Source organism: Rhincodon typus, chromosome 2 (genome assembly GCF_021869965.1).
Source record: "Rhincodon typus isolate 14 chromosome 2, sRhiTyp1.1, whole genome shotgun sequence".
NCBI classification, from domain to species: domain Eukaryota; kingdom Metazoa; phylum Chordata; class Chondrichthyes; order Orectolobiformes; family Rhincodontidae; genus Rhincodon; species Rhincodon typus.
The window spans coordinates 12,780,172-12,790,953 of NC_063333.1; the positions used below are offsets into that span (position 1 = coordinate 12,780,172).

Here is a 10,782-nt window from a genome sequence, read left to right on the forward strand (position 1 = left end):
TGCTGTTTCCATAACAGCAAGTTGAGTGGAATCTTTGTTTGCACACATCCTTCAGCCACTACAGCAGGACCTAAAGGGTTGTGAATGCTCCTCACTGCAGCTCAATAAACCCATTGACATGACCAAGACAGCCCAGCTGAGCTGAACAACGGGTGAAAATATCCTCAACAGATTCAGAAGCTATGTGCTTGAGAAAAACATTCCAATTGAGAACCTGGCTTCCATCACAACTGATGGTGCACCAGCCATGCTTGGCACAAATATGAGCCAAGATGATCATTTTAGGCGTTTGTGATCACAGTTAGGCAGTTGACAATTTATTGTAAGGAATTTTCTGATAGTTTTTTAAAGTTTGTTAAGAAGTAGTAGTTTAGATAGGATACATTAGTAAATCAGATTAAGACATTATACAACCGAGACAATTGGGGATGATTTACTGATACCAGAGACAAACAGGCTGTTGGCATGGAATGTTTCAGTCTTACAAAAGTTCGGGGCAACATTCTATCCTCTAACCAAGGTGTTAGAGAACACTTCCCTCTGTCTTCCTCTCTCCTTCTGGTCAAAGTTCCATCTGTCTGGTGAGGATTGCTCTATGAAGATTGCTGCCAACAAGGTCTGCTTAATGGGAACTGCTCTCTGGGAGGAACTCTCCTCTGGCTTGAGTTTACACTATTATTGGTCCCTGAGCAAATCCTCCAGTGCAGATATGATGTCGCCCCAGAGTGGTTACTCCAGCATGGAAACTAGCTCTTTAACTCCATTGGCAGTGCATGGCTTTTCCAGCTTCTCTAACTTCCTTGGCCTCAGCGCCATTATTCCAGTATGGAATTGGCTGGGCCTTTGTGGGCTTCCTCACCCCGGTACCTCCTATCCTGAGTACACCTCTGTCTCTGAGCCTGCTACTTATTGTTTTATCATATTGCTAGGGGCAGGTTATTTTCTCTGTGACAAACAATTGTCTGAATCCTTTGGCCAATGGCCATGGGACATGAATGTTCCCCTGCCCCCTCATTTGAGCAACATTTGCTATTCTTTTTGAGCTTATTTTCAAGAACAACACACTTATAACAGGGTATGTTTGGTACCAGATTGAATTGTTGACACTAGTTTAATGGGCATCATGACCTCTGTGTTTTTTGTAATTCTTGCCTTTGATTTTATATGCTACAATTTTAGAAAGTTAATTACGGCAGCGATAACTGTTAAATGAAACCTTGCACTACACAATGCGTACTAGGAAAATTCAGTTTTTAAGGGATCTCAATATTGAACAGTTGCATCTGGTTTTTAAGGTCAGTGAGTGCATTTGATGGGAATTATGAGGTTAGGAAGTCATTGAAACCCATCAACACCTCAGTTAGCGAAGCGCAGTTTTTACATGGGTTTGTACAACACGATTAACAGCACAGAATTGATCCTTGTCATTCATTCCATTGATTTCAATCAATAAGGAAGCTGGAACAATGCAACCTCTGGAAAGGAGTGTTAAAACATTGACACCAAGGTGTGAACATCCATGTATTCTGCAAAAATTTCTGTCTTCCAGATTATCAGGGCAGACTGCAGGGGAAGGTTTCTAATCAAAATTCATAAGAAAGAGATTCTTATCTCCTACTTCCTAAACTGCCATGAAATTTGTTCAGTTTATTCAGGGTGCTGATGAGGCCTCGTCTTGATTACGTGGCTTTTCTCCCTTAGTTAATGAAGGATGTAAATGCTTTGCAGTAGTTCAGAAGAGGTTTACTCTTTGGCACCTGGAATGAGTGTGTTGTCTTATGAAGATAGGTTGGATGGGCTGGCCTTAGATCCACTGGAGTTTAGAAGACTAAGAGGTGAATTGGTTGAAGTGTGTAATTCCCAGAGGGGGACGTGGAAATGATGTTTCCTCTTGTTGGTGAATCTAGAACTCAAGTACTGTTTAAAAAAATAAATTCACCTTTTTAGGAGAGAGATGAGGAGATCTTTTTTCCTCTCAAAGGGTCATATGACTTTGTAACTCTCTGCCTCAGAAGGTGGTGGGGGTGGGGTCAGCGAATATTTTTAAGGCAGAGATGGATAGATACTTGTTAAAGTGGGAACCAAAGGTTATTGGGGATAGATAGGAACGTGGAATTCAAAACCGAAACATCAGCCACAATGCTATTGAATGGCAAAGCACACTCAAGGGTTTAGATTACTCGCACTCTTAATTTGGATTTTCATAAATTAAAAATACAGCAAGCTTCGTTTTAACGGGTACCTTATGAACTGGCATTTTTGGTAAACCAGCAAAAATTATATTTGTTTTTTTCATTCATGAGATGAGGGCATCGCTGGTTAGGCCAGCATTTATTGCCCATCCCAGAGGGCAATTAAGAGTCAACCACATTGTTGTGGTTATGGAGTCACATGTAGGCCAGACCAGGTAAAGTTGGCAGTTTCCTTCCATAAAGGACATTAGTGAACCTTAAATACTGCGAAGTATACTGTATTATTTTGTCCAATTATTTTAGTTTTTAAATTTATTCCCTCAATATAAACATACTTGTTGTTCAATTAAATGGCCACACAAAATATCAACAGTTGATGCAATTTCAAGTCGATTTCTCCTCAAACACTGCGATCTACCGCGTTGTCTCAGTAGTCAGTTGAGGATGTGAGTGAGAAGGCTCTCTCTTTATTTAAGACAAAGTTGCATTATTATGCTGTAAATAAAGTAAAACAGTGATATGTATACCCCTGCAATACATTTCTATTACTTAGTTGTATGTTTTTACATTAAGTGGACCTCATGATTATCTGGAATATTTGATCAATCTGCATACTCCTGGTCCCATAGGTGCAGGATAATAAAAAAAAATGCTGTAATATGAAAACAAGCCATTATGTAAATTTACAGACAGACTGCATAACTTCAAATTGAGTGGTATATTCCAAATAATGTTGCTCACTGGTACTGTACAATCATATATCACAGAAGGAAGTGCATCAGCCATGAACATTTACTCCAGCAAACATATGAACCAATAACAGGAGTGGGCCATTCAGCCCATCAAGCCTACTCTAACCAATCAGGACATGGCTGCTCTGACCAGAACACCACCTGATTTCAGTTCTCATGAACAATACTGTAGCATATTAACTGTTTGAGGGTACATACAAGAAGCCATGGACGCAGCATCAGTAAATAATGGTGACATAATCAACAGCAATAACTTTTATTTAATAACGCCATTAAAATATCCCAAGGTATTTCACAACTGAGAATCAAACAAAATTTAACAAGAAGATTTGGCCTCAGGTAAGGAGGTAATAGGACAGGTAACCGAAAGCTTGGTTAAATAGACAGATTGTAAAAGAGAAGACAGAGAAAAAAACGATGGGAAGCTTTTTTTACAGGTAACGGGGGAGTGTGTTTCAAGACCTTAGAGCCTAGACAGCAGAAAGCTTTGCTTTCAATTGTGGAGTGAAGAAAAGTGGGGATGCCAGAACTGAACAGGGTATTCAGTTTAATCCTTTAAATAAAACGTGTAATAAATTCAGCCTTAGCCTATTTTCCCTGTATAGCAAAGCAGTGAAGACTTCTCTAGGGGAGAAAAAAGGGATCAGAGTGTTCTCCTTGCATTGGTTTGATGTCCTGCTCTATTTTACAGCAAATGTGATGAGGTGCATCTCAAGAGCATTGACAACTATGGAGTGCTGTGTCTAGATATGGTCTGGTGTAATCTTCAGCTGCAGAAAATTGAATACCTTAAAGATGCACGAGAAAAGTTAGAAAATGCTCAGAAGTACTTCAATGAGTGCTTTGGAGAAAATCAGGAACGACTCCGGAGACTTGAGGTTCGTTCATTTTTGTTTGCTTGCAAGATTTGCCCATTTGTCCACGTATGGCACAGAGACTGTCAGTCAGACTCACATTTCAGGTTGCTAGTATTTATTTAATTTATTTGTTCATATGTTGCGAATATTGCTGGTAAGCTCAGGACTTATTATCTACTCCTTGATCCAATTTCAGAGGATCATGAGTCTGTGGAATTCGTTACACCTTAGCGGGGTGGATGATTTTTCTTTTCTTTATTCACTCATGGGAGGAGGCCCATCCCTAGTTGCCCTTGAGAAGGTGGTGGTGAGATGCCCTCTTGACCTGTTACAGTCCACCTGCTGTGGGTTAACACACAATGCCTTATGGAGGTAACTCCAGGATGTTGACCCAGCAACAGTGAAGGACTGGGGATATATTTCCAAGTCAGGATGGTGAGTGGCTTGGAGGGGAACTTGGAGGTGGTGGTGTTCCCAAGTATCTGCTGCCCTTGTCCTTCTAGATTGAAGTGGTCGTGGGTTTGGAAGATGCTGCTGGAGGAGCCTTAGTGAATTTCTGCAGTGCATCTTATAAGTAGTACACACTGCTGCTACTGAGTGTCGGTGGTGGAGGGAGTGGATGCTTGTGGATGTAGTACCAATCAAGGGGGCTGCTTTGTCCTGGATGGTGTCAAGCTTCTTGAGTGTTGTTGGAGCTGCACCCATCCAGGCAAGTGGGGAATATTCCATCACACTTATGACTTATGCTTTGTAGATGGTGGACAGGATTTGAGAAGTCAGGATGTGAGTTACTCACCACAGTATTCCCAGCCTCCGACATACTCTTGTTACAAATACGTTTATGTGGTGAGTCCAGTTCAGTTTCTGGGCAATGGTAACCCCCAGCTGGTTGATTGTGGTAACACCATTGAATGTCAAAGAGTGGTGGTTAGATTGTATGTTATTGGAGATGGAGAAGGGCCTGTTTCAACACTGTAGGGATTCTATGATTCTAACTCCTGCAGAAATGTCCTGGAGCTGATATGACTGACCTTCACAAACACAACCATCTTCCTGTGTACCAGGTTTGACTTCAACCTCCGGAGAGTTTGCCCCCTGATTCCCATTGATTCCAGTTTTGCTAGGGCTCCTTGACACCACACTTTGTCAAATGATGCCGGGACATTGAATAAACTTCAGAAGTAGATAGGAGGATTAGTAGTTAGTGATGAGTTGAAGGGTTGAGGAGAGTGGACAGGGAAATGGAGTTGAGACTGAGATAAGATCGTATTGAATGGTTGAACAGATTGAGGGCTGAATTGCCTACTCCTGCTTCTGTTCTTATGTTCATGAACTGCTGCAGTTATTTTGACCCTGTACCAATGAAGCAACAGTGATTTAGTTCCAAGCTCGGATGGTGTGTGCCTTGGAGGGGATCTTCCCTGTGGGTACTGTTCTAGGCGGTGGTGGCAGTATTTCCACGTTTCAGCCACCCAGTGCTTCTAGATGGCACAGCTTATGGGTTTTGGACCTGCTGCTGATGGATTATCGGCTGACAGATTGGTGGGGGTACTACTTCTTAGGCTAATGTACTTAGAACTGCACTTTTATATAAATCACCCCTTTACTAATATGCTTCTTTTATGCAGATGGCCCACTTTAAAACTACATTGACAAATTAGGTACAAGCTCATTATGTGTTTGTGGGAAAGAGACACCTGTCAGAAAACCCTGATAAATGACCTGTCCATCAGCATCTGACCATTGATAAAATTGTCTTAGCTGGGGAGAGACGCAGCTCTCAGTAGAGCTCTCTGAGAGACACAGTAACACACAGCAGACAGTGTGACATTGTCAGTTTGGAACCTGATTTTGAGCAGCATATATTACAGGCTGCTGATGTAGATGCAAGAGTGTGACTTAATAATCTACACGAAGGTGTCTTGTGGTGTAAATGGCAGTGTCCCTACCTCTCTGCCAGAAGGTACGGGTTCATTCCCTCCTGGATGAATCTTATAAATAATCAAACAGGTTGATTTAAAAAAAACACAATCTGCATAAATGGCATTATGCTGTGCCTGTAGTGAAACAGAGAAGCTCTTATTCATAGAAAGGGTGCTATGGGTTTAGAACTCTCTTCCACAAGTGATAACTGATGTCAGATCAAGTGTTGATTTTAATATTGAGACAGGTAGATTTTTGTTAGCCAAAAGCATTAAAGGATAGAGTCATAGAGTTATAGAGGGCTACAGCATGGAAACAGGCCCTTCAGCCCAACTTGCCCATGCCACCCAGTTTTCACAATTAACCTAGTCCCATTTGATCCATATCCCTCTATACCTACCCAATCCATGTACCTGTCCAAATGTTTTTCAAATGAAGAAATTATACTTGCATCCACTGCTACCTCTGGCAGCCTGTTCCAGATGCTCGCTAGCCTCTGTGTGAAAAACTGCTTTTGTATCTCTCCCCTGTCACCTTAAACCTTTGCCCTCTAGTTTTAGACTCACCTAACATGGGGAAAAAATGTTGGCTATCTACCTTATCAATGTCTCCCATGATGTTATGGACCTCCATAAGGTCACCCCTCAGTCTCCTACTCTCCAGGATGTGGGGCAAAAAAAGAGTACACAGGGCTAGACCATAGATCAGCCGCAATCTCATTGATTGGGAGTGACACAGGCTCTAGGGCTTGAATAGCCTCTTTCTGTTCCTGTGTTCCAGCACTCAGCAGGTTTGGCAGTTTTTTTTTTACACAGGATGAGGCCATTGCTGGCTGGAGGGCAGGTAGGAGTTAATTACATTGCTATGGGTCTGAACTCACTTGTAGGCCAGACCAGGTAAGGATGGCAGTTTTCTTCCCTAAAGGACATCAGTGAACCAGATGGGTTTTTCCGACGATCGACAATGGTTTCATGGTCATCATTAGACTCTCAATTCCAGATTTTTATTGAATTCAAATTCTAGCACCTGCTGTGGTGGGATTTGAACCCTGGACCCCAGAACATCACTAAAGACTCTGGATTAATAGCCTGGATAAAACCACTCGGCCGTTGCTTCAATCTGTTGAGAAAGGCTAAACCGTTTCAGAAATCACAAATGGGACAGGTGCAAGAGACATAGAGTATTCTAAAATGCTCGATGCAGCATGAGGTGGTCTCGGGCCAAAAGAATATAGTCACATGTTCCAGACAAAAACTCATCTGCTAATGCATCTGTGCAGTGGCTTTTAATGAGTCACATTTGAAAGTGTTTTCTCAGGAACTCTCCCCCTTCTCTCTACAGGATGACAGTGGGAGACATCAGATATTGTTCCTTCAGCTCTACGTGCTCTGGGGGGTGTGGTTTTATTACAACCAGATGGAGAAAGATGCTTTGAAAAACCTAGACCAGGTAAAGTGTTTAATTTCAGTTAAAGGTTAAAAACTCTGGGTGTCTTTTTATTTGTGTTGGTGCAGTTCAGTTATCTGCATTCCTGCCGTGAAGGTAAAACCACTTGTTCACCTGTGAAGGGGCATTAGGTTGGGGTATCTACCACCTTTACCAGGCGGTCTTCCTTCAACAACAATAACAATGAAACCTACAATTTCCTTTAGCAGAATAAAATATCCAACGAGGAATGATCGCGATGCAAAATCTTATGCTGAGCTGCAAAAGGAGGTGACCAAAAACTTAGTCAAAATTGGTATGTTTAAGGAGGAGACAAAGCTCACGGGGTTTAGGGAGGGAATTCCAGAGCTTTGGAAGAAAAATTATGTCTGCAAATATTGGAGCAATGAAAACAAGGGAGATGCTAAAGGCCAGAACTGGAAAATCACAGCTACTCCTAAAAGTTGTTGGGCTGGAGCAGTTCATCGTGATCGCGATAAGCACGTCCATGGAGATACTTGAAAACAAGATGAGGATCAGGAGCAAAAACAGAAATTGGTGGAGAAAGTCAGGTTTGGAAGCACCTGTGGAGAGAGAAAGCAGAGTTAATGTTTCAGGTCTACTGACGCTTCTTCAGAATTGGATTCAAAACATTAGCTCAGTTTTCTCTCTGCTGCTGCCAAACCTACTAAGTTTCTCCAGCAATTTCTGTTTTTGTTTCAGATCTTCAGGGTCCTCAGTTCTTTGTTTGATGATGAGAATTTTAAAGCTGAGAACTTGCAATATAGGTCAGCAAGCACAGGGCTGATTCATTATTGGGATAATTGCACAGTTATCCACGATATAAAGTAATTTGAGACTGGGCTATATCGGGCATGATCAAATTCAGGCATAAAGTGATATAACTACAATAATGTTGATGAAAAAGATTTTAAACATTTACATTTTTATAACTTACTTCAAAAATATTCCATAAAAATGATCTGAAGTTACAAAGAACACTTCAGAAGTTAGGCTCAAAAACAGAAGTTGCTGGAAAAGCTCAGCAGGTCTGGCAGCATGTGAGGAAGGGTCACCAGACCCAAAACGTTAACTCTGATTTTTTTCTTCACAGATGCTGCCAGACCTGCTGAGCTGTTCCAGCAGCTTCTGTTTTTGTTCCCGATTTACAGCATCCACAGTTCTTTTGGTTTTTATTCAGAAGTTTGGCAACCTCCTTCATTTTAAATAACATATAGGCCAGGACATTTCCCCATCCAGATTTCACTAGCTCCTGGACGAACTCGAAATGCACTTCAGTTAAAAAAAAATGCAGCTGTTTCCAACTCCCCTGCTTATTATCAAAAGAATCAAAGATGACATGAGGGGAATCATTTTCAAATTGCGAGTGGTTCTGCTCTGGAATGCACTGACTGATGAAACAGTGAAAAGAATCTAGTTTGTGATTTTAGAAAGGAAACGGACAAGCACTGGAAGTGGAGGATGGGAATGTCTGACTAGCTAATGTACCCTTACAGAAAGTTGGCATGGCTTTGATAGACTGAAGTGCCTTGTTCTGGCCTGTAACTCTTCTATGAGATTAAACAGAGACCACAATGTCCCTCACAGAATAAGAATGATCAATAGCACTATCTGGAAGAAGAGTAGGGAAGTTCTGTCTGGTCTCCTGGCCAATGCTTTACCCTCAACCAGGATTAAAACAGATGACCCGGCTGTTTTCACATTTCTGTTTGTGGGATCTTGCTCTGCATAAATTTGTTGCCATATTTTCTGCACTGGAGCAGAGAATACACTTCACAGGCATGCCTTTGGCATTTTGGGATGACTTAATATTGTGAAATGTGCTAGAAAAAGATAAATACCAATTCTGAAAGCTCAAAACTTGCAGAACTGGCTAATTCTAAAACAAAATTCAGTTTTTCTAACTCTAGCTCTTCAGTACTTTGTCTATGTCAGGGTAAGTGCTAAATCCAGTGAGGTTCAATGTATGGTATATTATAGGATGGTACATGTGCAGATGCTGAACATCAGCTCTTATACACTTATTTCCCCAAGACCATGTCCCCACCCCGAGTATCAAATTGTTCTTTTGAAGCCTGTCACTGACCTCATCTCCTCTAGAAGTCTTGCCTCCTCAGATAGCCCCAACCCTGTTTCTACATTCTTCCCAAAAAACCCAAAACTGCCCAGGCAGTGTTATGCTTGTCCATGCCCTAATGAACTTACAGGGGAAGGTGCTGCGGAGAGGTGGGAGAGAAGGAAGAGTGGACCAGGGTGTCCCAGAGGGAATGATCCCAGCAGAAGGCAGACAAGGGTGGGGAGGGAAATGTGTATCTGGTGGTGGCATCTTTCTGGAGGTGGCGGAAACGGCATCTTCTGGATGTGGATGCTGTGGGATGGTAGGTAAGGACAAGGGGAACCCCATCGCTGAGGGAGGAGAAGGAGTGACGACTGAACAGCAGGTTGAGGGCCCTGTCAATAACGGTGCTAGGGAATCCTTGGTTGAGGAAGAAGGTGAACATTTCGGAGGCTCCCTTGTTGAAGTTAGTCTCATCCGAACATATAAGAAGGAGACGGAGGAATTGAGAGAATGGGATGGAGTCTTTACAGCAAGCAGGGTGTGGGGATGTATAATCCAGGTAGCTGTGGGAGTCAGTGGATTTGTAGTGGATATTAGTGGCCAGTCTATCCCCAGAAATGAAAACAGAGATGTTGAGGAAGAGAGGAGTCAGAGATTGACCATGTAAAGTGAGGGCAGGGTGGGACCGAGTTCAATAGTTTTAGGACCTAAACTCTCCCATGTCCTAGAACCCAATCCTTGTTATCACTTAGCCTGCTGTTACACACAACCTATTGTTAGCCACTAACAGTCTCCATTAACAGCGATAGGGTTCCCCTTGTCCTTACCTACCATCCCACCAGCATCCACATCCAGAAGATCATCAGACGCCATTTCACCACCCCTGGTGAGATGCCACCACAAGACACATATTCCCCTCCCCTCCCTTGTCCGCCTTCTGCAGGGACCGTTCCCTCTGGGACACCCTGGTCCACACTTCCTTCATGCCCAACACCTCTCCCCGCAAGAGTTCCACAGCACCCTCCCCTGTAACCATCAAAGGTGCAACACCTGCCCTTTTACCTCCTCCCTCCCCACAATCCAAGGGCCCAAACATACCTTCCAGGTGAAGCAACACTTCACCTGCACTTTCCAAAATCCAGTCTACTGCATTCGCTGCTCACAATGTGGTGTCCTCTACACTGGGGAAATGAAGCATACACTGGGTGACCACTTTGCAGAACATCTACGTTCTGCTCACAAAAACGACCCTGACCTCCCAGTTACCTGCCACTTTAACACACCACCCTGCTCCCTGGCCAACATCTCTGTCTCTGGTTTGCTGCAGTGTTCTAGAGAAGCTCAACGCAAGCTGGAAGAACAACACCTCATTTTCTGCTTGGGGACCCTGCAGCCCTCCGGATTCAATATCAAGTTCAATAATTTTAGGGCCTAAACTCTCCCATGTCCCAGCCCCCTACCCCACACAGCATGCCTTGTTATCACATAACCTGCCATTACACACTACCTATTGTTAGCCACTAACAGTCCCCATTAACAGCTATTCACCCTCC

At 42.9% G+C, this 10,782-nt stretch overlaps 1 protein-coding gene across 1 annotated transcript in view; it reads left to right on the forward strand.

Annotated features, from left to right (window-relative positions):
- The first annotated feature begins 3,654 nt into the window (after positions 1–3,654).
- The window catches only part of LOC125486796 (NEDD8 ultimate buster 1-like), a 16,175-nt gene continuing 9,047 nt past the window's right edge, over positions 3,655–10,782 (forward strand). Inside the window, exons 1-2 of the mRNA XM_048615930.1 lie at positions 3,655–3,822; positions 7,066–7,173. Coding sequence (XP_048471887.1) covers positions 3,694–3,822; positions 7,066–7,173 — 237 coding nt within the window. The 5' untranslated portion in view covers positions 3,655–3,693. The remainder of the gene's footprint in view (positions 3,823–7,065; positions 7,174–10,782) is intronic.